General features: G+C 41.4%; 2 protein-coding genes across 2 annotated transcripts; both read right to left on the bottom strand.

Moving 5' to 3' along the window:
* Positions 1-7,413: 7,413 nt before the first annotated feature.
* LOC122306404 lies at positions 7,414-8,743 on the bottom strand. Its single transcript, XM_043118833.1, has 3 exons — positions 7,972-8,743; positions 7,767-7,877; positions 7,414-7,580 (listed from the first exon to the last, which is right to left on the bottom strand). The coding sequence occupies exons 1-3, from the start codon at positions 8,741-8,743 to the stop codon at positions 7,414-7,416; spliced, it is 1,050 nt and encodes a 349-aa protein (XP_042974767.1).
* A 339-nt stretch (positions 8,744-9,082) lies between these two features.
* Positions 9,083-9,878, bottom strand: LOC122306403 (L10-interacting MYB domain-containing protein-like). The gene is made up of 2 exons (XM_043118832.1): positions 9,600-9,878; positions 9,083-9,517 (listed from the first exon to the last, which is right to left on the bottom strand). Exons 1-2 carry the CDS (start codon positions 9,876-9,878, stop codon positions 9,083-9,085), a joined length of 714 nt encoding a protein of 237 aa, XP_042974766.1.
* Between the last annotated feature and the right edge of the window lie 16,204 nt (positions 9,879-26,082).

Raw genomic sequence — 26,082 nt, 5'->3', positions numbered from 1 at the left:
GCTTCGGCTATGGAGTCATCTCTTGAGGTATTGCCCCGTGGCTCCTGAGTAGATTTCCTTGGTCTCCCCATTTTTTTTCCTGTCACCACAACCTTTGACCCCCTTTCAGAAAACAAAAATAGATAAAACTAACAACAAACAAAAACAGAACCACAGACCAACACCACATCACAGAAAACAAAAGAAACCAACTTGCAAAAATATAACTAAATAAATAAAAACAAACAAACAAGCTCAAACAAATAAAGCAAATAAAACAACTTAAATAACTTTACTTAACATAAATTTTAAAACACAACTTTAAAAAAAAAAAACATTCTGGTACTACCTACGGGACATGTGGTTTTACCCAGAGCCAAACCACTCTGATACCACCTGTGACGCCCCCAAATCCCCACGCACGGACACGGGAAAATCGAGACGTCCGGATGATGACAACCCGGGTCACCACCCTATCGACGAGTGTTAAGTGTATGCAAAAGCAACATATGTGCACGAAGAAACAAGCAGTGGATAACAAAACTCAAATAACTAAGTACCAGAATTTTTATTAACGTAATACAAGCTGTTTAAAACATACATAAATAAAATATTACAGTTTTAAACCAAACTATAAAGCATAACTTCGAATCAAAACTCCGGCGGAGACGCATCCTCGGGCTCAGCCTCCTCCTCCTCCTCGAATCCTGCACCAAAATCTACGGAACCAAAAATGGTACCGCAGGTAAGTAAAATCTAAACACCACCAGATAAAAGCATATAGAACTCAAACAATATGCATGAAGTGATGCCAATGCGCAAAACCCATAAAACATAATTTTTTCCACGCACGCCAAAAATCCCATTTGGCCCAAAAACAAACCCGTCCCAAATATCACGCCAAAAGTCACATTTGGCCTCTATTCATCTCAAACCATTATCCATTTTAACCCGTATGCACCATGACCTCCCCTAGGGGTCATCCGCACACCCTGGCTCCAGTGCCACACCGCAGAGTACCACCACGCATGTGACACCTAAGAAGCGATGCCCAGTTCCATGCCCCGTGTGTTCGTAGCCAAGCATCCTCTAGCCCTCGCCAGCGAAGGGCCACGGAGTCGGTGCGTAGAGCGATGCCCGGTTCCAGGCCCGGCGCGTTGGTAGCCAAGCACCCCCTAGCCCCCGCTCCCGTCGTCGCCCAATGACAACCCAGAGGACATCACTCAGTTTATTCCGCTCCCGAGTGACCAGAGGAGCTCCACCGAGATAATACCCCATCCCGGCTTGGGGTCGTGATACACACGCACTCGTAAGTCCACTTACGCCAATAAACAGGCTTTTCACAATTAAACAAAAACACACGTGCATGCACCATGTAAATGCCATATCAATGCACAAAAAAAATCAACCAACATAATTCAATAAAACAAGCAACTCCGTCCTCCATCCATCCAATCTCTGAACTCCTCGGACTCAGTCTGGAATCAACCAACCAGCAGATAAAATTATTGAATGAGCAATATATTTTTAAATCTGAAAATAGGGTTTGGAAAATACTTACAGCACTATATGGTATTTTTAGAAAGCTTGCGGCGTTGCAAACGGCGGAGAAAAAGCAACGTAACAGTGAAAATTCACTGTGGCCGTGGGTTGTAAAATACCCACTTTTGAACAGGGACAAACCAGGGCTTGGGATTGATAGGGAATGTTCTAAGGATGATTATGAAGCTATTGGAAGTGGTGGTTGGCTGTGGGTGGCGGCGGAAATGGAGGTTGATGGCCGGATTTCCCAAAATGGAAAGCTAGCTCGTGGGAGCTGTTCCGGTGACTATTAGGGGCCAAAAATGGATGGGTTAGGACGACAAGGGACTGGTGATGAAGTGGTGAAGAAATGGTGGCCAGAGGTGGAGCGATGGCGGCGGATCGAGGCAAAAACCGTGGGGGCTTTGATGGCGTTTTCCGGCCAAACGGCTGGCCGGATGGGGCTGAGGTTTGGTGGGGAGGTGCGCCAGAGGGAGGGGATTCGACTGGTGGGGACAGTGTGCCACACAGCGGCCGGACGGCGGTGGGTCAGGGGGTGAGGTGGTTTACGGCGTGGGAGAGGAGAGAGAGAGAGAGAGAGAGACGGGGTCGACGCGGGAGGAAAGAAAAAAAAAAGAAAGAAAAAGAAAAAGAAAGAAGAAAAAGAAAAGAGAAAAAAAAAAGGAAAAAGGAAAAAGGGAGAAAGAGATGTAGGAAAGAGATGAGGTCCAATCCTCACTCCGGGAAAACAAAACAAATCCGCCGAAACGTGATTAAAAAACGCAAAATGACCAAAAGAAATAAAACACAACATCAAATGAAATAAAAACCAATTTTAAAACGCAATAAATTAAAATAAATAAACTAATATATTAATTAAAATAAAAACATCCCTTCAGTGAAAATACACGCAAAAGCGGGTCATCACAATTCCTACTAGGATTCCTACTGGTTGGCGCATGTGTATAGATTATAGGAAGTTGAATGCTGCCACTAGGAAAGATCATTTTCCTTTGCCTTTTCTTGATCAAGTGTTAGAAAAAGTTGCTGGACATGCCTTTTATTGTTTCTTAGATGGATTCTCCGGTTACTATCAATTAGAAATAGTACCAGAGGATCAAGAAAAGACCACCTTTACTTGTCCTTTTGGTACTTTTACTTTTAGGAGAATGCCTTTTGGTTTATGCAATGCACCAGCAACTTTTCAAAGATGCATGCTTAGCATTTTTAGTGACATGATTGAGAACACCCTAGAAGTGTTTATGGATGATTTTTCTGTATTTGGTGATTCATTTGAGAGTTGTTTAACCAATTTACAAGCTGTTTTGGCCAGGTGTGAAGAGAAGCAATTGCTACTTAATTGGGAGAAGTGTCATTTCATGGTACAACAGGGCATTGTTTTGGGACATATTGTTTCATCTAGAGGACTTGAAGTAGATAGAGCAAAAATTGAGTTGATTTCTAAACTTCCTACACCTAAGTCAATAAAAGACATTAGATCTTTTCTTGGGCATGCGGGTTTTTTTAGGAGATTTATCAAAGACTTTAGCTCTACTTCTAAGCCTCTATGTAAGCTATTGATGAATGATGTAAAATTTGATTGGACACCCGAGTGTCAAGAAGCTTTTTGTCGGCTTAAAACTTTGCTAACTACTGCTCCTATTCTTCAACCTCTTGATTGGTCACTTTCTTTTGAAATCATGTGTGATGCAAGTGATTTTGCTATTGGAGCTGTTCTTGGACAGTGTAGGAACAAACTTCCTTATGTCATTTACTATGCAAGTAAAACTTTGAATTTTGCTCAAAAAAATTATTCTACTACTGAAAAAGAATTACTTGCTGTGGTATTTGCTTTAGAGAAGTTCCGTGCATATATTCTTGGTTCTCCTATAGTCATCTTTACTGACCATGCAGCTCTCAAGTATTTATTGACAAAGAAAGATGCAAAACCAAGGTTGATTAGATGGATACTTTTACTCCAGGAGTTCAATATTATCATCAAGGACAAGAAAGGAGTAGAGAATGTGATAGCCGACCATTTGTCTAGGCTCACAGTTGCTGAAACTGAACAATCGACACATGTTTTTGATTCTTTTCCTGATAAACATCTTATGTTAGTTGAAAATTTGCCTTGGTTTGCTGATATAGTAAATTTCTTGGTGACAGGACAAACACCACCTCATTGGAGCGCTCAAGATATACGGAAATTCATGTATGAGGTGAGATTGTTCTTTTATGATGATCCTTACCTTTTCAAGTATTGTTCAGATCAAATCATTAGGAAGTGTGTGCCCAATGATGAAATTTCTGGTGTCTTAAATTTTTGCCATACAGAAGCTTGTGGTGGGCATTTTTCAGCCCACAAAACAGTGGCCAAAATTCTTCAAAGCGGATTTTATTGGCCAACCATGTTCAAGGATGCCTTTAGTTTTTGTAAAACTTGTGAATCTTGTCAGAAATTAGGAGGAATCACTAGGATAAATATGATGCTTATGCAACCCATACTAGTGATTGAAATTTTTGATTGTTGGGGGATAGATTTTGTGGGACCATTTCCTTCTTCTTATGGCTATTTATACATTTTGCTTGCTGTTGACTATGTTTTTAAGTGGGTTGAGGCAGTCCCTTGCAAATCTAATGATCATCAAGTTGTTTTAAAATTTTTGAAAGAAAACATTTTTGTAAGGTTTGGCATGCCTAAAGCCATAATCAGTGATAATGGCACCCACTTTTGTAACAAGCATTTCTCGGCCTTAATGAAGAAGTATGGTATCCATCACAAAATCTCTACTCTCTATCATCCTCAAACCAATGGACAAGCTGAACTAGCAAATAGGGAGAGATTAAAAACATTCTTGAAAAAACAGTTAGCCCAAATAGGAAGGATTGGTCTTTGAGATTGTCTGATGCCTTGTGGGCTTATAGAATAGCCTTTAAAACCATTTTGGGCATGTCTCCATATAGACTAGTGTATGGTAAGGCTTGCCATTTGCCTGTAGAGTTGGAACATAGAGCGTATTGGGCCATTAAGTAATGCAATTTTAATATTGATAAAGCTGGTTGTGTGAGAAAATTACAGTTGTCTGAGTTGGATGAGTTGAGGATGGATGCCTACAGCAACTCTAAGTTGTCCAAAGAAAGAATGAAGAACTTCCATGACAAACACATCCAACATAAGACTTTTGAGTCTAATCAAAAAGTGTTATTGTACAACTCTCGGTTACACTTGTTCCCTGGTAAGTTAAGGTCTCGATGGAGTGGGCCTTATGTGGTACAAACTGTTTTTCCTCATGGTGCTATAGAGATAATGAATCCTCTCAATGGTAACATTTTTAAGGTTAATGGTCAAAGGCTCAAGCCTTTTATTTCTAACTTTGTACCTGAGGAATCTACTCTACATTTGCTTGATCCTATTTGATGGTTCTTGATCTATCCATTTCTTTTCATTGTCTTCTTTTGTTCTTCAGTTTTTATCTTTTATTTTGGCTGCATTCCTTTCAAAGCTATCCAAGTACTTCCTTTTCCTCTTTCCTTCAATTTTTCTTTAAATTTTCGGTTCTTCTTTTAGTTGTTTTTCCGCTTAACTGCTCTCTTTGTGTAAATTCTTTCGTTTCTCTTGCATCATTGAGGACAATGCTACAATCTAGTTGGGGGGTGGAAGAGAATTTATTTCTCTGTTTGCATGCCTTAGACATATTTTGGTCCACTTTGAGGGAGTGTTAGTAATGAGTTGAAAGCAGATTAAATCCCTCATTCTTGAAGTTTACATGCTGGAAAGTGATTCAAAAAAAAAAAAAAAAAAGATTTGTTGAGGTCATGGAACATGTGGAATGTAGTGCAAATATGAGTATATGTCAAAAGAGGGACTTATCCATTTTATTTAGTTGTTAAACCAAGGGAAAGATGTTAAAAGTTTTGCTAAAACACACACAACACATACTCGGAAGGCCTAGAAAGACTACATTGAGTCATTGTTGGTTGATTTACACTTCAATTGTTTGAGACTCTAATGAACCATATCCTAATGGCTTAGGAAGAAATCTGAAATGAATTAAATGAGAAAAGGGACAAGCCAGGGATCAAAAAAAAAAAAAAAAAATCCTTTAGGTAGACTAGTGGTAAGGGCTGACTTGTGAAAGTGTGGGTAGGCACACATTCATATGTCCGATTCCCCCACTAGGAAACCTAAAAACATAAATTACATCTGTGTAGTGGAAAAGGCTGCCTATTACCGGGGTCCTTACCAAAAAAGAAAAACGAAAAAGTAGGCGCCTTTCAAAGTGTAATAGCGTGAAAGCCGCCACTACAATGGTTTTGAATTAGAGTAAGACCATGTGGTTTTCTCAGATTGGTTGTTGTGAATGAAACTGTTAATGTCTCTTGGTAGTCGATCTTGGAATTCTAACCCCATTTCCATACACTTGAAAGAAAGCAAGCTTTGTTACATGTAATTCCCCTGGTTGATTAACTAAATTGTGTATAAATCTCTTAGTTGATACAAAATTCAGATTAATCTATCTCCAAGTGTTCTTAAACTCAACATATCTATTTCATGGCATGTGATTCTCAGATTTTCTCAAGTTGGTAATTTCACCTTTGCACGAAGTGATGAAGTGATAAAACTACATAATTAAGTTACTTAAGTGAATAAATTATTTAACAAAAAATGATTTAAGTACTTAATTATATAGTAGATCATGATACTTGAGACCATTGATAAATTTTAATATTTTTTTTGTGCTTAAAAAGATTTATAACACAATTGTTTCACATCAAAATAAATATTTTAATTTTACTCTTTCCATATGATGTTTATACGCTGCAGGACATTTTGACAAGTCATAAACAAATGTAAAAGGGGCTGCAAGTTGCAAGCTACAGCAGAGCAGTGCAGCTCATGACAATCATGCTGGACTTCACTCAAAGAAGAGATCACGCTGGATTTCGTTGGAAAGCAGGAGCACGTTGCAGGAGAGAGGGCGGCTTCATCATTTGTTTTTCTCAGCTTTACTTATTTTATTTTTTCATTCCAGACAGTTTGGTTTTTCAGTAGCTTTTGGCATGTGAATTACTTTTTGGTTCCAGACCGAGCACTAGGGTAGAGTAGCTGGAATTTTATTTCTTTTCTTCTCGTTTAAGAAGCAGGCGGCTTGCTTGTCTTACGGGAGTTGTCTTCGTTTGGACGCAGCAGGTGGCAAGACAACACGCGGCTGGTCTGGTTTTTCAGACATTATTACTTCTTACTTTTTCGTTTAGATGCTAGGCAGCTTGGAGTTTCATTTCTTCTTCTTTTAATTTTTGAGACAGGAGTCGGCTGGTTTTGGCTTTGATATTTTTTTTTATTTACTTTGCTTTTTCGTTTAGAAGCTAGCGGCAGCAGCAAATTAGTTCTTAGCCTTGAGTTTTATTTTATTTTCTTTTCTTTTGATTTAGATGCAGGCAGCAGTTTTTGTTTTTATTCATTTTCTTACTTTTCATTTTGGAGGTAGGCGCAGCAGCAGAATTTTATTTGATCTCTGTTCTTTTTCGTTTAGTTGGAGGGGTTGGTTTTGGCTCTTTACTTTCAACTCTGTTTCTGTTGGAGTCTTCGGCGCAGTAGCTTGTTTTTGTCTTTCACACATTAAGTGCTTGTTTGGGGTTGTGGTAGAAAATATTGCTTTTAGCTTAAGGCTTATAGCTTAGAGCTTAACGTAATAAGCTCTACTATTAAAAAGCTATTTACTATTTGGGATCCGTATGTCTAAAGCACTTTCAAATATATTAGGTTTGTTTGGAAACGAATTTAAAAAGCACTTTTTGAGGTAACAATGACACAAAAGGGCATATGCTTGATATAAATAAAATATTATAATAAAATAACAATGAAAATAGTCTAATAGATTTTTCAGTAATTATAATGGAATGAAAATAACTTCAACCATGCATAAGTGAAACAGTAATATAATTACGTTCAATATTAATAACATTTTCATTAGATATCTCTGATTGTTGCATGCTTGAGTAATCTTCTGCTTCTTCGTCCTCCATACTTCCAGGAGGTAGATAATCCTCGTCATCATCGTATGGCTTGAACTCAATATCTTTTAATGCATGAGTTCTAATAAAATTATGAATAGCCATAGACGCTACGACAATTTTAACTTGCTTATGATAAGGAAAATTTGGCATATGATCTAATATCTTCCATCTATTTTTCCAAACTCCAAATGTTCTCTCAATAGTGCATCTGAGTGACGAATGTGCATGATTAAATATTTCACGCATACCCATTGGTCGAGGACCACGACGAAAATCTGGTAGATGATATCGTTCCCTTCTGTATGGCCCCATGTATCCGTTCATATGAGGATATGCAGCATCTACCAAGTAATATTTACCTGCATACAATTTAGGATAATAAATCAAAAGTAATATAAAAATCATTTATATTCTTATTGAAGTTCATTAATGTCATTCTTATTAAATTCAAACCTCTAGGTGGATGTGGAAACTGCAATTCCTCCTTCTGAATAGCTTCCATAAAAATACGTGTATCATGTGCAGTACCTTCCCACCCAACCCAAACAAAAGTGAAACGCATATAAAAATCACAAACTGCCATGATATTCTGAGTAGGTATGCCTTTTCTACCAATAAATGGAATTTGTTTTGTTGGAGATATAGTAACTGGCACATGGGTTCCATCAATAGCTCCAATACAATCATTAAAGTATGGCCAATATCGCTCATCTTCACGAATTTTTTTTGAAACATCCTTAAATTCCCTATCAGTGAGGCTGATAATGTCGACTGCCATTCGTGAAACAACCATTAATACACTATTAAAATGCCTACTAATAGTCTCTCCCGAATGTTGAAATCTTTCTTGCGCCATTGTATTCCCGAACCCATGACCTAATGTAATCAAGAAAATTCCAACCATTTCTTCGATAGTTATGTTTCGAGTACTAGTTAAGTTATATCTTCCATTCAACTCTTTGCATAAAGTATGAAATACATCTTTTTCCATCCTAAATTGCTGATGACATCTATCATGATGACCATTTAGAATCTCCATAACAAACTTATGGCCTATATGTGGAGAGGTCCTACAAGGTTCCTTGACCATATATGTTGTGTAATATTTAGAAGCCATCATTAATTGTAATGCTATCATAAAGTCAATATCATCCTCTTTTTCTTCTTCTTCACCATTATCGATATCGCTTGTATACTCTTCAGTATCGTAACTATTATTCTCCATGTCTGTTAAATTCACAAAAATATTAAAAATAAATAAATAATAAAATCTCAATGCTTAAGAACAAGCATCAATAAAAAAAGAGAGAAAATGTTGTAAAAATTTGAACAAAATATATAATAATACAAATTTATTCTCAACAACCTCTAAAATAGTTACGAACAAAGTATTTAGAAAAGAAAATAATAATGAATCCCCAAAATAAGATCATGATTGTCATTATTGATTTATTTATTTTTCATTCGTTTAATAAAATCAATCTGAAATGTTGGATCCTTTAGGGCAATAAACATTTCTCTATGTGATTTCGTAAGAAGTACCTCACTTGCATCCCTAAAAAACTCAGTCATTTTCTATCTCAGCTAACTCTCGTACAACAGCCATAACCTCATCAATGCTACGGCCAGGTTTATCAGAGGATGATGTTGTAACCCGCTTTTCAAGAACATCACAAAGACGTGTGAAATGTTGATCAAATATTTGAATTCCTTTTTTCCTTTTCCTATCTTGGATTGCAGGTGTAGCCCGTTTAGATTCTTTCATTTGAGTGTCTAAATCTGCATGAATATCACCAGGTTCATCATCTGAGTCATCAATCTCTTCTACGTCTAACATCACATCGTTATCCTGATCAAATCTTACTGCATCTTCAAAATCCAATCCAAAGGATGGGGCCCAAGCTCCCTCACCAGTGGCAGTTATACCCCTAAACATTATATCCAACTTGGAAATATGAGCTAAACCTACATTTCGAAACTTAGCCGCTTCTGGAATTTCCTATATATGGGTGCAATGTAATCAGTAATGGTAAATATTAACTGATTATAAAGAAGTAAATAAATAGGTAAAAACATAGTACCTGTAACTTTTTATCCCACCACTCATCCGTAGCGTCAATTGTCTTCTTCACCGGATCCCATCCAAGGCCAGTTTCCTTTCCTACTAATTTCGTCCAAATGTTCCAATCCTTTTTTAAACTATCCCACTTATTCTTTAGTTGTTTATAGCAAAATTCTTTACCAATTTTCTCGCTAAACTTATTAACCACATTTTTCCACCCTATCTTATTAAAATGGGTTCCCGGACGATTACCAGCATAAATCTCACTAACACATATGTCTACATAATCCTCTAGCATTTTATCTATCCAAATTACTCTCGTTGTCTGACTATCTTGCGTTTGTGTAGCCGCAACAACATGGTTTTGATTTCTCTTAGACATGTTTGTTATATGCTGAAAAGTATAGAAGGAAGTAAGTTAAGAGAAGCAATCTTTATAGCTTTCAGGTCTATCAAGAATTATGGTGATGGTAACTTTAAGTAGCAGAGCTGCAGAAGTAATTAGAACAAGAGTAAAGTTGCTAAATATGCAAATATCCATTGGTTGTATGCGCTACTGTTAGAAACTAGAAAAGGCTTTGTACATGTAAATGTTTTATTCAAATTATTGAGAAGCCAACCCAAATTGTAATTAGAGTTTATGACCCAGGCGATCAGTTAGATTCTTAATGCCATTTCACAATGCGAAAAATAAATGCATGCATGCTTGTGTAAAATAATAAAATATTAGAAAATGAGGAATCGATGTATGGAGAAAAAATCTGCTTTGTGTTGGCAATGACAATAAAGAATGAATGTATTGGAACTCATGCATCCTGAATAGTGAGTGGATTGTTATATCTTATAATTGCAATTTTGAGTATGCTAATGCTCCACTGATTGCCATGTAGTAACCGAAAGGGGAGAGAGTTTGGAATCATATAATATGATTGCTAGTGTTTTAAGTATCTACTATACTAACAATGCTTCAATCAGAAGTTGGGTAGAACTTGGAATCTTTGAAAATAAGTAGAATTAGAAAACCAAGTAACTCTAGCTACCTAGTCACTGGTGTTTGTGACCTGAAAATATCAACATATGACCTGGTGAATTGCTTCCTCTCTTGTTTATTATGATCTGCTATTTCTAAAACTGAAGTACTATTGTTACTTCTAGAAAATCAATTAGGTTAATTAAGTTTTCCTTAATGATATTCTGGTTCCAGGATGGGGCCCTTATGCATATTTCCAAGCTTTGAAGGAGTCATCTGCCAATACAGACACGTTCCATGAAACGAATGCACAAAATGTGCAGGCTGCAGGGATTGGGGTTGTGAATCAACAAGCAGGGCAACATGATAATGCGGCATTCTTTTTGAACAGCGATCTTAGCTCCACACTGGATGAAATGGAATCAGGGAAGAGGTGATCTTGTATATCTTGTGTTATAAGTTAATCCCAGGTCCCTTGACTCTTTTCTTCATATGTAAATGACAACTTCCTGAATCGACTGAATTTTAGCTTTAGCAAATCTAGGATGCAGCCTGTTAGGTGATATATGACCTGAAAATGGTACTCTAATAATGGAAAAATAAAATTTGCTTTTCTTTTTAAATCAGTCTATACACATGACCCACTTCATGTGTCCATCTTTTCTTTTTTCATTGCTTAGAATATTTTGTAACTATTTGCATTCACGTGTGAAAATTCGAGAACGTCCTATTTGTAACTATTTGTAACTATTAGAACGTCCTAGCTAGTTAGGTGTAAATCTGGGTCCAAATTCCTAGCTCCTATATATATAGCTAGGACTATATATATATATAGGATTTAACATTCAAATTGATAGTCTCCAAAACCAAAACTCGGTTTGCTCCATTATCATTATTACAGAGACAAATGGGCCATATTAGGCACTGCATTGCCAAACATTACGATATTCAACATTTCCCTATGGCTTAACCCAGCCTCATACTACCAAAACTCGGGGTCAGTCTTATTATCCAATACTAACTATCAAAAACAAAGACTATTGTCCAATAGTAAAATTTATCAACAAGAAGTTTTTACCAACTTCTAAAACGGCTCAATTACAGTATCAGTGATGGCAAACAACAACATTCATTCATATGTAACGGATAATCTATTAAAGACACAAATTTCTAAGTTTAAGGACATTTTTTAAATTGAAAACATGGAAAGGATGATAGCTCAGATCAAAGGGCAGTTATTAAGAGGGAAGTAGGAGTAGAATGGCTAAAACAATGAACTTCAGTTTCAGGAAATGATAAATAGTATATGAAAAAAGATTAAAACGCTGAACTGTCTAAACAAGCATACAAGATCTATAGAGAACTGCAGTACTTTTTGCATAATAAAATGTGTTCTGAATATAAACTTGTCTATAACCATATTGTTTTTGCCATAGTAATTGCATATATTGTTCTATCTACATGCTCTATCTACAGATTTTCCTGTCTATCTACATGCCGTAGTAATGTGCCTGTCTATACATGCTCTATCTATAGATTTTCCTGTCAAATTGCCAACTTTCTTGAACTTTTGAAATTCTTAATCTGAAATTTTCTAATCACAGTAGTTTTTCTTGATTAAGTAGAAGCCAAAGTGGCCCCCAGTTGTCAAGTTGCAGGAGTCATGGTCATGCGATTCTGGCCACAAACAATGGGGCTAGCAATAGAGCAAAATATTTTACAAACCAGAGTCAACATATCAAATGACAAATTTTAAGAAAATAAAATGAGGAAATAAGACCAATTACAACGTACCTAGATTACAGCCGACTGTGAATGGATGCCTTTTTACTCACTGTGCAGAAATGACAATACCACCGCATGCACACTCCACACAATTTGCAATACCACCGAATTGAAGATAAGTTTTTTTTTTTTTTACACACTACCGAACAACAGACTCATGGGTGCTGTATAAATAGAGCAGAGATGTTAAATACATGAGAATCATTTTTGGAATGGAAATTAACGAAAATATTCCTAAATTTTTGGTGATGATAAAATCCAATCTTTGAGTAGGTAGCTAACCAAAAAATCTGGAGATTTTTTTTGTTTCTAAAATGCAATCTTTGAGTATAGCTAACCCAATAAATCTGGACACTTATCCAATACAATCTTCTTGCGCAGTCGGTTCCATTTTTCTCGGATTTTTGGAAAGTAAAGATAACATTCCGAGGAGTACCAATAAGGATTTCTCCCCCCAAGCTCCAAAAACTCTGTTTTAGCTCCATTCAAAATTGATAGAGAGCAAACGTATGAAAAATGCAAGAAATCTCCAACCGAAGAGTACCGATTCAGCTGGAGAGCAATCTTATGAAAAAACAAGACTACCGATTCAGCGCCATCCTACCGAAGAGTACCGATGCAGCTGGAGAAATTCTATCTCATAGTCAAAAACCCCAATACCAATTCTCAAGGCTTCTTTCCAGAAAACATCAACTGCAACCTATTTAGTAAACTGACGTGCTATATACCATGAGAAACTCCTAGAGGAAAATCGTAGGACCTTGAAGGTGCGGTGGCTGAAGACTCGAAGGTGTTGTGGCTGAAGACTTGAAGGTGCGTGAAGCTTCTGAAAGTGAAGGTCTTCGGAGGCCGAGAGAGAGAGAGAGAGAGGGAGGGGGGGGGGGGGGGAGGAAGGGGAGGGCGAATTTGGGATTGTGGTAATATAGTGAGGATGATTTCGTAATATGCATACCATGGAAAAATAGGAGTTACTTTTTATAAAGTACTTCTAACAAAAAGCATCAAAGTGATGCTTTTGTTGAAACATAATTTTTTAGCTTTTTTTCATTTAAAAGTACTTTAATATAAAATTACCAAACAGGTAAAATTTATCATTTAAGTACTTTAAATCATTTTAAAGCACTTTTTAAACTTTCTACCGTAACCCCAAACAGGCTCTAATTCTTGCTTTCGTTTAGACGGAGAAGCAGTAGAGTAGAGTTTTAGTTTATTTCCTTTTTTGTTCAGACGGTAGTTGATCTTCAGAGGTCTTTTTACGTTTACAGGGAGGCTCTCTCTCTCACCCTCTCGTTCTTTTATTTTTCTTTTTTTTGTTTCCGAGCTTTACTTCTTAGTTGTTTTCATATTAGCTTCTTTCAATTTGTTTGATTTATTCTTCTGCATTTATTTTCACACAACAATTTGAAATGTTAGGATTTATTTTTTTTTAGCATTTTACTAATTTAGAGATGATAGGCTAGATTTTGGACTTGGGATTCAATGAGTAACCTATGATTGATTTGGTATGGATTTTCTTCAATGTTATCTGATTTCAATGATTAATTTGGTGGATGATATTTCAGTTTACATTTAGAAAGGATCAAAGTTATTTGTTCTTGGTTTAGATTAGTTGTAGACGTAAAGGCATAATTAATACTTGAACAAGTAACAAGATTTTGATGGTTTTCTTTCACTATTTTACAATTGTTATATAATCTGTCAAGTAGTTTTATTAGGCCAAGAATTGTGGTTCATTGCTATATTATCCGACCATGACTTCTAGGAATAGGATCATGGTTGAGAGAATGTGAAAAGAGAAGTAAATCCATCTCCAAATCAATGGGTGAAAATTGCATCCCAAGTGTTTGTTTTATTGTTTCTTACAAGTTTAATTCATTTGCTACACATTTTCTCTAAACTTCTTAGTTTTGGTAATTTTAGAAACATAGATTCACATTTATTTTCACCTTTCATAATCGATACATTTTTTTACACAAAGGAATTCTCACGAACGCTTTGATAACTCTTTGTCCCTGTGGAATACGATCTTGGACTCATCCTTGTATTACTTTGACAGCTTCTACGCTTGGAAGACAAAATTATAAGCTGATCACCTGTCCTACTACCTCAAGTAGTTGGTTGCCTTCCCTTCGGCTTAAGGCATCAACCACCTTATTTTCCTTGCTCGGTTGATAGACTATGTCATACTCAAAGCCTAACAACTTGACCAGGAACTTCTGTTGTTCTCGGGTGACAATTTTCTGCTACAATAGATGCCTTAAGGCCTGCTGGTCTGTGATGATGGTAAACTTGCACCCCAAGAGGTATGGGCGCCACACCTTGACAGCAAGCACCATTGCCAATAGCTCTCGAGCATAGGTACTCCATGTTTTCTTCATATTCCCGAGTGCCTTGGAAATGAAGGCCAAAGGCCTTCGGTCTTGGACCAACACAATCTCGATGCCCTTGCTGCTTGCATCTGTATAAACTTCAAACGGTCTCTCAAAATTGGAAAGTGCCAATACAGATGTCTTGGTTATGACTCGCTTCAGTTTTTCAAAGGCTTCCCTAGCTTCGGTTGTCCACTCGAAACTGTGCTTCTTGAGCATTGCTGTGAGTGGCTTGGCTATGAGCCCATAGCCTTTGACAAACCTCCTGTAATAACCCGTGAGCCCCAGAAATCCTCTCAAGGCCAAGATGTCATTGGGTAGAGGCCAATCCACCATGGCCTTTATCTTTCTGTGATCAACCTTGACAGCATCTCCTGAGATAAAGTGGCCCAAGTACTCCAACTCTTTCTCCATGAAGGCACACTTGGTGGCCTTAATGAAGAAATGATGCTCCTCCATAATTGTTAGCACCTTCTCCAAGTGTTGCTTATACTCTTCGATGGTCTTAGAGTAGCCCAAAATGTCATTGAAGAAGACAAGCACAAACTTCCGAAATAGTGGTTTGAAGATGCTATTCATTGCAGCTTGAAACGTTGAGAGTGCATTGCACAAACCGAAAGGCGTCACCATGTATTCATAATGACCTGAGTGAGTCCTAAAGGCTGTCTTATGGATGTATTCCTCATTCATCCGAATCTGATGGTAGCCAGCCCTTAGATCCAACTTCGAGAACATTGTAGCCCCATGTAGCTCATCCAACATCTCATTGACTGTGGGAATTGGGAATCTGTCCTTGACCGTAGCTTCATTTAGGGCCCTATAGTCAGTACAGAACCTCCATGTGCCATCCTTCTTCCTCATCAACAGTATCGGTGAAGAAAAAGGACTGGTGCTAGGACGGATTAGACCACTCTTCAGCATCTCATCTACCTGCCGTTCAATCTCTCCCTTCTGAAAGTGGGCTTATCTGTAGGGTGGCACATTGATCGGCTTAGCTTCATCGACTAGCCGAATTCTGTAATCAAACTCTTTAGGAGGTGGAAGTGCAGTGGGCACCTTGAGTACCCCCTTGTGGGCTACTAAGACTGGCTTGACCTCCTCAGGCAGTAGCTCTAATTCATCATGGGTGCCCTCCTGACCCTTGTTCTCGACTTGCCTCAATACATCCTCTTTGGCCACTACAATGGTGAAGCAATGTGCCCCGCCTTTGCAAAGCTTCTTAGACATAATAGCTTTACATGACTTGATCTCCTTACTGGCAATGGCTATCCACAGTCGCTTCTTGGAGCCAAGTTTAATGTGACGCCCCCAAAATCCCCACGCCCGAACACGGGAAAATTGAGACGTCTGGATGGTGACAACCCGGGTCACCATCCCATCGTCGGGTGCTGAGTGTGTGCAAGGCAACAGATGTGTACAGAGAAACACGCAGCGGATAACGAAAGTCATAACTAAGTACCAGAATTTTTCTTAACTTAATACAAGCTGTTTAAAACATACATAGATAAAATATTACAAAACCCAAATACAGTTTTAACAAATAAAAAGATAGCATCAGCAACCCGGCAGAGCAGCATCCTCGGGCTCAGCCTCCTCCTCTTCGTCCTCTAACTCTGCACCAAAAGCTACGGAACCACAAATGGTACCGCAGGTAAGTAAAACCCAAACACTACCAGATAAAAACACATAAAACTCAAACAAGATGCATGAACTATGCCCAATGCACAAAGCCCAAAAACACCAGTTTTCCACACACGCCAAAAACCCTTTTGGCCCAAAAACACATCCTTTCCGAAAACACGCCAAAAGTCACATTTGGCCGCCAAAAGTCCATTTGGCCCAATATCTCGCCAGAAGTCCATCCGGCCCAATATCTCGCCAGAAGTCCATCTGGCCCACGCCAAAAGTCCCATTTGGCCTCATAAACCATTATCCAATTTTTAACCGTATGCACCATGACCTCCCCTAGGGGTCATCCGCACACCCTGGCTCCAGTGTCACACCGTAGAGTACCACTACGCATGTGACACCTAACGAGCGATGCCCAGTTCCGCGCCCCGCGCGTGCGTAGCCAAGCATCCTCTAGCCCTCGCCAGCGAAGGGCCACGGAGTCGGTGAGTAGGGCGATGCCCGGTTCCGCGCCCGGCGCGTTCGTAGCCAAGCATCCCCTAGCCCCGCTCCCGTCATCTCTCTCGACAACTCAGGGGACATCACTCAGTTTATTCCGCTCCCGAGTGACCAGAGGAGCTCCACCGAGATAATAACCCATCCCGGCTTGGGCTCGTGATACACACGCACCCATAAAACCACTCACGCCAATACACAGGCTTTTCACCAATTCCACAAACACACGTGCATGCACCATGTAATGCCATAACAATGCATAATAAAATAATCAAACAACATAAAACAAATAAACAGACAACTCCGTCCTCCATCCATCCGACCCCCGAAACTCCTCGGACTCAGTCCGGAATCAACAACCAACAACAGTAAATAATTGAATGAGCAATATGTATTAAAATCTGAAAATAGGGTTTGGAAAATACTTACCGCGCTATACGGCAATTTTAGAAAACAAGCGGCGTTGCAAACGGTGGAAAAACAGCAACGTCACAGTGAAAATTCACTGTGGCCGTGGGTTTGAAAAACCCACTTTTGAACGGGGACAAACTAGGACACGAGATTGATAGGGAATGGTCTAGGGATGGTTGTGAAGCTATTGGAAGTGACGAACAGCCGTGGGTGGCGGCGGAATGGCCGGAAATGGCCGGATTACCCAAAACGGAAACTAAGCTCGTAGGAGCTGTTCCGGTGGTTGTTGGAGGCCGGAAATGGGTGGGTTAGGACGGCAAGGAGTCGGTGATGAAGTGGTGAAGAAATGGTGGCCGGAGGTGGAGCGACGGCGGCGGATCGGAGCAAAATCCGTGCGCCCTTCTTGGTGCTTTTCCGACCAAACGGCCGGTTGATTGGGGGTGGGTTTTGGAGGGGTGGTGCACCGGAGGGAGAGGAAGAGAATGGGACCGGTGGGAGGCCGAACGGTGGCCGGACGGCGGCGGTAGGGTAGAGAGAAGGTGACACCGGCGTGAGGGAGAGGGAGGAGAGAGAGAGAGCACGGGGGGGGTTCGGTCGAGCGGGAGAAGAAAGAAAGAAGAAAAAAAAAAAGAAAAAGAAGAAAAAGAAAAAGAAAGGAAAAAGAAAAGAATGGAAAAAGAAAAAGGAAAAAGAGAAAAAAGGAAAAAGATGTGAAAAGAGATGAGGTCCAGTCCTCACTCCGGGAAAACGAAACAAACCGCCAAAAAGATTAAAAACCACAAAACAACTTAAAGAAATAAAACACAACCTCAAATAAATTAAATTAAATTAAAACCCGATTTTTAAAACGCAAATAAATTAAAATAAAATAACTGATATATTAATTAAAATAAAAACAATTATTTCCGCAAAAATACACTCAAAAGCGGGTCATCACATCCTCCCCTCCTTAAAAACAATTTGATCCTCGAAATTGCAAATCAACCACCAACTTAAAGCAAGCCACATAAACGCTCATAATCCAACTGAGATCAAGATTAAAATACATACCTTCATCATTCGAACAGATACGGGTACTGCTCCCTCATGTCCGCTGCTCACTCCCAAGAGAAGTCTTGAGCTAACGGATCTCCCCAAGCCACTTTAACTAAAGGTATCGTCTTGGACCTCAACTGTTGCTCCTTCCAATCCAAAATCTGCGACGGAACAACTCCGTAAGTGAGATCTGGTTGCAACTGAATACCTGCTGGGTCGATGAAGCGAGGCTCTTGCTGTCCAAAGCTCTTCTTCAGGGATGATACGTGGAAGACATCATGAACATCCCCAAAATAATCTGGCAAAGCAACCCTATAGGCGACAGACCCCACTCTCTCCAGAATCTGAAAAGGGCCGACGTACCTCGGATCTAGTTTCCTTTTCTTACCAAAACGCTTAACACCTCTCATGGGAGAGACTTTAAGATAAACCCAATCACCAACTTCAAAAGACAACTCTCTCCTCCGGGTGTCAGCATAGCTTTTCTGGCGACTCTGAGCTGCCGCCATTTTATCTCTAATGATCCGGACTTGGCTTTGCATTTCTTGAATTATTTCGGGTCCAATTACCCTACTCTCCCCAACTTCATCCCAACATAAGGGCGACCTACACTTTCTCCCATAAAGAGCTTCATATGGAGCCATCTGAATGGTCGCATGGTAGCTGTTATTGTAGGCAAACTCAATGAGCGGCAAATGATTTTCCCAACTCCCTTGGAATTCCAGGACACATGCTCGCAGCATGTCTTCCAGGGTCTGTATGGTGCGCTCTGACTGGCCGTCTGTCTGCGGGTGATAAGCAGTGCTGAATTTCAACTTAGTACCCAAAGCTGCCTGCAAACTCTTCCAGAACTGCGACGTAAACCTCGGGTCTCGATCCGACACTATACTCTTTGGTACGCCATGTAGCCGCACTATCTCTTTGACATACAAACGGGTCAACTTACCCAAAGAGTCGGTGTTGTTAACAGGCAGAAAATGAGCGCTCTTCTTTAACCGGTCCACAATCACCCAAACAGAATTCTTTCCACTAGGTGTTCTCGGCAAACCCACTACGAAGTCCATCGTGATGTCATCCCATTTCCACTCAGGAATTGGGAGGGGTTGGAGCATACCTGCAGGTCTCTGATGCTCGGCCTTTACCTGACGGCACGTGTGGCATTTCTCCACATATAAGGCAACGTCCTTCTTCATTCCATCCCACCAGTAATTTTTCTTCAAGTCTCGATACATCTTGGTACTGCCGGGATGAACTGCATACGGGGCCGCATGAGCTTCCGCCATGATCCGTTCTTTGAAATCTGAGTCCTTTGGGACCACTCTGCCATCTCGGAACCGAAGTATCCCATCACTATCCATGCTATAGTGCAACGGCCCTCGAGATTTTCGGACTCTTTTCCTGATGTTCAGCAGCTTCGGATCCTTTCTTTGGAGAGCTTTCAATTCTTCGAAATCAGTTACCCGAATATCAAGAACTGAAGACAAAATCTCCACTTGCTGCGAACTCTCTATAAGGAGCCTTCTCATCCCATAAAGTAACGAATCCATTTCTGACGGTTCGGCTTCATCCTCCAAATGAGACTTCCGGCTCAAAGCATCAGCAACTATATTAGCCTTCCCCGGGTGGTACTTGATCTCACACTGATAGTCACTGATTAGCTCCAGCCAACGCCTCTGCCTCATATTCAGATTTTTCTGGGAAAACAAATGTTTCAAGCTCTTATGATCAGTAAATACCTCACAAGCTTCCCCATACAAGAAATGCCGCCAGATCTTGAGTGCAAAAACAATCGTAGCCAATTCTAGATCATGCGTCGGATAATTCTTCTCATGGTCCTTAAGCTGACGAGATGCATAGGCTACAACCCGTCCTTCCTGCATAAGGACACAACCCAAACCGAACTTAGACGCATCACTGAAGACTACGAATGGCTTATGCTGTTCTGGAAGTGCTAACACTGGTGCCGTTGTCAACCTGTTCTTCAATTCCTGGAAGCTTCTCTCACATTTCTCTGACCACACAAATTCTGTATTCTTCCGAGTCAAAGCTGTGAGAGGTCCGGATAGGCGAGCAAAACCCTCTACAAATCTTCGGTAGTAACCGGCGAGCCCCAAGAAACTCCTGATCTCGCGTACTGTAGTTGGGCGTGGCCATGACAAAATGGCTTCTACCTTACTAGGATCAACTGCCACTCCGCCCCGGGAAATTACATGCCCAAGAAATTTAACTTCTTCCAACCAGAACTCGCACTTGCTGAGCTTGGCGTATAGCTGGTGTTCTCTCAATCTCTCTAGTACCAGGCTAAGATGATACACATGTTCTTCAACATCTCGGGAATAAATCAGTATATCATCAATAAATACTACCACAAAGGAATCCAGGTAAGGTTGAAACACCCTATTCATCAAATCCATGAACGCTGCAGGGGCATTAGCTAACCCAAACGGCATCACCTTAAATTCATAATGCCCATACCTCGACCTGAAAGCAGTTTTAGGCACATCCTGGTCTCTGATTCTCAGCTGGTAGTATCCCGACCTCAGATCAATCTTAGAGAACACGGCTGCTCCTTGAAGTTGGTCAAACAAATCATCAATCCGCGGGAGAGGGTATTTATTTTTGATGGTTACCTTGTTCAATTCCCGATAGTCAATGCACATACGGAGGGTTCCATCTTTCTTCTTAACAAATAAAACTGGTGCACCCCACGGTGACATACTAGGCTGAATAAATCCCTTCTCTACCAGTTCTTGCAACTGAGTCTTCAACTCTTTCAATTCAGCTGGTGCCATGCGAAAAGGAGCTTTATGCACAGGAGCCGCTCCAGGTTCCAAGTCTATAACAAACTCCATCTCCCGAACAGGGGGTAGTCCGGGCAAGTCATCCACAAATACATCGGGGAACTCTTCCACAACTGGAATGTCTGCCAAAGACTTCTTCTCAGACGGCGTGGACACCATCTGCACCAAGAATGCATCCGCTCCCCATGCAATCTCTCGTCTTGCCTGAATCGCCGATATAATTATCGGTTTCTCTTTTAATCTACTCCCCACAAATTCCAGACAATCACCATCTGGAAGCTGAAAGCTAATTATCCGACTTCTGCAATTAATACTCGCAGAATATCGGTATAGCCAATCCATTCCGAGGATAATATCAAAACCCAACAGCTTGAACACCACCAAATCAGCATCCAAGAATCTTCCCTCAAAATTTAACGGGCATCCCAAAGCAACCTTGGAACACCACACCATCTCGCCATCGGGTAGCGCCACTACCATAGCCTTCGGCAACGGTTCCGTGACCAAGTTACACACCCGAGCAAACGTGGAAGACACAAACAATTGTGAAGCATCGGAATCAAACAAAGTACAAGCATAAAACTCATACAAACGGACTCTTCCTGAACCAAACACACAACCCATGAAATCCAAAAAACAACGAAGAAACCAAATGCACCAAAAATTAAATCCAACTTAAAATTAAATTTATCCATACCTGTGATTACTCCAGCATCATGGGTCGCTGGTGCCTCATCATCCACCTCTCCGGGTGTGACAGCATAAACCCGGGCTTGCACTGCTTGTCTCGGGTTGGTTCTTCCACCGTGTCTACCTCCACGGCTTCCTTGAGCTCTAACGGGGCAATCCCGAGCAATATGTCCCACTTGGCCGCACCGATAACACTGGGGTCCGCTACTCGTCCGACACTCGCCCTCATGAGCTCTATTACAAGCTCCACAAACAGGCATACGTCCTCCCATGCGAACACTGGAGGATGCTTGAGATCGGGTTCCGGTCCGCTGAACAAACTTCTGAGGCGAACCCGAGCTGCTTCCTTCACCAGAAAAACTCCGCCTCTTTTGCCCTGAAGGGGAGCCCATACTCAAATTATTTTCCCGCTCTATAAGGGTGGCCACATCCACTAACTCCTGAAAAGTGGATATCCGATGGCTGACCACCATACGGCATATGTCCTGACGCAGCCCCTCCTGGAAACGATCTGCTAGCATCTCCTCAGTGGCGACAAGATGAGGAGCAAACCGCTCAAGTTCAATGAATCTCCGGGCGTACAGCTCCACTGTCGCACCCCCTTGGACCAGATTGGAGAACTCTCTTGCCTTTTGCTTCCTTACCGATGCGGGAAAGAAGCGGTCATTGAACTCCTTCTTGAAACGCTGCCAAGTCACCGCAGCGAAAGATCCCAGTTCAGATTCCAACAGCACCCTCTTGGTATCCCACCAATCAGAAGCGGTACCTTGCAAGAGGTAGCTGGCGTAAAGTACTTGCTGTGCCTCAGTGCACCCACACACCTCAAAAGTCTTCTCCAGATCTTTGATCCATTTTCCAGCCTGAATTGGATCCTCATTTCCAGTGAAGTGTGGAGTCCGATGCGCTAGGAAGCGCTCATAGGTGCATCCGGCTTGCACCATGCTGCTGGACCCTCCTGGATACATCCAAGGCCCTCCCTGATGTGGCCAGGGACCTCCTGGTTGTGGCAAATACCCTCCTTGTTGCGGACAAGGCTCTCCTGACGGTGGATAAGGCCCTCCTGATGGTGGACAAGGCCCTCCTGATGGTGGCCAAGGACCCCCTTGTGGTGGACAAGGTCCTTGTGGTGGCCAAGGCCCTGCCTGTTGGGACCTCGCACTCTGTTGCATAAACTCCGTCATCTGCCGAATTGCTTCGGCTATGGAGTCATCTCTGGAGGTATTTTCTTGCGGTTCCTGAGTATTTTTCCTTGGTCTCCCTGGTCTCTCCATATTCCTGTCACAACACTACTCTTGACCCTCCTTTAAGAAAACAAATAAAACCATCAAAACAAAACAGCACTACACAGCAAGAAACGAAAGAAACCAGCATGCCAAAACATAACTAAATAAATAAAAACAAACAAACAAGCTCACACAAATAAAACAAATAAAACAACTATACTTAACATAATTTTCAAAACACAACTTTAAAAACATTCTGGTACTACCTACGGGACATGTGGTTTTACCCAGAGCCAAACGGCTCTGATACCACCTGTGACGCCCCCAAAATCTCCACGCTCGAACACGGGGAAATTGAGACGTCCGGATGGTGACAACCCGGGTCACCATCCCATCGTCGGGTGCCGAGTGTGTGCAAGGCAACAGATGTGTACAGAGAAACACGCAGCGAATAACGAAAGTCATAACTAAGTACCAGAATTTTTCTTAACTTAATACAAGCTGTTTAAAACATACATAGATAAAATATTACAAAACCCAAATACAGTTTTAACAAATAAAAAGATAGCATCAGCAACCCGGCGGAGCCGCATCCTCGGGCTCAGCCTCCTTCTCTTCGTCCTCTAACTCTGCACCAAAAGCTACGGAACCACGAATGGTACCGCAGGTAAGTAAAACCCAAACACTACCAGATAAAAACACATAAAACTCAAACAAGATGCATGAACTATGCCCAATGCACAAAGCCCAAAAACACCAGTTTTCCACACACGCCAAAAACCCTTTTGGCCCAAAAACACATCCTTTCCGAAAACACGCCAAAAGTCACATTTGGCCGCCAAAAGTCCATTTGGCCCAATATCTCGCCAGAAGTCCATCCGGCCCAATATCTCGCCAGAAGTCCATCTGGCCCATGCCAAAAGTCCCATTTGGCCTCATAAACCATTATCCAATTTTTAACCGTATGCACCATGACCTCCCCTAGGGGTCATCCGCACACCCTGGCTCCAGTGTCACACCGTAGAGTACCACTACGCATGTGACACCTAACGAGCGATGCCCAGTTCCGCGCCCCGCGCGTGCGTAGCCAAGCATCCTCTAGTCCTCGCCAGCGAAGGGCCACGGAGTCGGTGAGTAGGGCGATGCCCGGTTCCGCGCCCGGCGCGTTCGTAGCCAAGCATCCCCTAGCCCCGCTCCCGTCATCTCTGTCGACAACTCAGGGGACATCACTCAGTTTATTCCGCTCCCGAGTGACCAGAGGAGCTCCACCGAGATAATAACCCATCCCGGCTTGGGCTCGTGATACACACGCACCCATAAAACCACTCACGCCAATACACAGGCTTTTCACCAATTCCACAAACACACGTGCATGCACCATGTAATGCCATAACAATGCATAATAAAATAATCAAACAACATAAAACAAATAAACAGACAACTCCGTCCTCCATCCATCCGACCCCCGAAACTCCTCGGACTCAGTCCGGAATCAACAACCAACAACAGTAAATAATTGAATGAGCAATATGTATTAAAATCTGAAAATAGGGTTTGGAAAATACTTACCACGCTATACGGCAATTTTAGAAAACAAGCGGCGTTGCAAACGGCGGAAAAACAGCAACGTCACAGTGAAAATTCACTGTGGCCGTGGGTTTGAAAAACCCACTTTTGAACGGGGACAAACTAGGACACGAGATTGATAGGGAATGGTCTAGGGATGGTTGTGAAGCTATTGGAAGTGACGAACGGCCGTGGGTGGCGGCGGAATGGCCGGAAATGGCCGGATTACCCAAAATGGAAACTAAGCTCATAGGAGCTGTTCCGGTGGTCGTTGGAGGCCGGAAATGGGTGGGTTAGGACGGCAAGGAGTCGGTGATGAAGTGATGAAGAAATGGTGGCCGGAGGTGGAGCGACGGCGGCGGATCGGAGCAAAATCCGTGCGCCCTTCTTGGTGCTTTTCCGGCCAAACGGCCGGCCGGTTGGGGGTGGGTTTTGGAGGGGTGGTGCACCGGAGGGAGAGGAAGAGAATGGGACCGGTGGGAGGCCGAACGGTGGCCGGACGGCGGCGGTAGGGTAGAGAGAAGGTGAAGCCGGCGTGAGGGAGAGGGAGGAGAGAGAGAGAGAGCACGGGGGGGGTTCGGTCGAGCGGGAGAAGAAAGAAAGAAGAAAAAAAAAAGAAAAAGAAGAAAAAGAAAAAGAAAGGAAAAAGAAAAGAAGGGAAAAAGAAAAAGGAAAAAGAGAAAAAAGGAAAAAGATGTGAAAAGAGATGAGGTCCAGTCCTCACTCCAGGAAAACGAAACAAACCGCCAAAAAGATTAAAAACCTCAAAACAACTTAAAGAAATAAAACACAACCTCAAATAAATTAAATTAAATTAAAACCTTTTTAAAACGCAAATAAATTAAAATAAAATAACTGATATATTAATTAAAATAAAAACAATTATTTCCGCAAAAATACACTCAAAAGCGGGTCATCACATTTAAACTCCATCGTCATGTTGTGATAGTCATGGACGACCCTGCCAAGGCTCTTCAGCCAAACATTCCCCAAAACTAAGTTAAGGCCGACCAAGGCCAGCACATGCAAGTCTGCCATAATCCGGATCTTCACTTCACGGATGAGGGCCTCACATTGCAGCTTTTCTCCACTTGCCACATTTACTTCAAATGGGGGAATAGGGCTCGGTTTAAGTCCAACCTTGCCCACAATGTTGGAATTAATGAAGTTGTTTGTAGAGCCGTTATCCACCAGCAAAGTCACTTCATGCTTGCCCACCCATGCCATCAATCTTATAGACGTGGGTTTAGAAATGCCAGCCATAGCATTCAATAATAGCTCAGCCTCCTCTGGTGTGCCACCAGATTCGGTTTCCTCTTCTTGGCTGGGTTCTTCTTGGCTGCCTTCAGACTCATCTCACTTGACTCGTCCTCAAACATAAACAAGGCCTGAGCTGCCTTGCACTTGTGACCGAGGCCCCATTTGTCTCCACATTTAAAACACAGCCCCTTCTTGATGCGCTCTTGCACCTCTTCACTGGATAGCTTCTTGATCTCCGGTCTCGGTATAGAGGTGGTGGCTGATGTGT

Source organism: Carya illinoinensis, chromosome 4 (genome assembly GCF_018687715.1).
Source record: "Carya illinoinensis cultivar Pawnee chromosome 4, C.illinoinensisPawnee_v1, whole genome shotgun sequence".
Taxonomy (NCBI): domain Eukaryota; kingdom Viridiplantae; phylum Streptophyta; class Magnoliopsida; order Fagales; family Juglandaceae; genus Carya; species Carya illinoinensis.
The sequence above is the reverse complement of the archived record's forward strand: the minus strand, read 5'-3'. Positions and strand labels throughout refer to the sequence as shown.

What these genes read in the sequence shown, in the direction of transcription:
- LOC122306403 (XM_043118832.1), bottom strand. Translation starts at nt 9,878, where the DNA reads ATGCTAGAGGATTATGTAGACATATGTGTTAGTGAGATTTATGCTGGT. An exon ending in GGTGGGATAAAAAGTTACAG is followed by an intron (nt 9,518 to 9,599) that starts GTACTATGTTTT and finishes ACCCATATATAG; the next exon opens with GAAATTCCAGAAGCGGCTAA.
- LOC122306404 (XM_043118833.1), bottom strand. Translation starts at nt 8,743, where the DNA reads ATGGAGAATAATAGTTACGATACTGAAGAGTATACAAGCGATATCGAT. An exon ending in GTTTCCACATCCACCTAGAG is followed by an intron (nt 7,878 to 7,971) that starts GTTTGAATTTAA and finishes AATTGTATGCAG; the next exon opens with GTAAATATTACTTGGTAGAT. An exon ending in TCGTGGTCCTCGACCAATGG is followed by an intron (nt 7,581 to 7,766) that starts GTATGCGTGAAA and finishes ATGCATTAAAAG; the next exon opens with ATATTGAGTTCAAGCCATAC.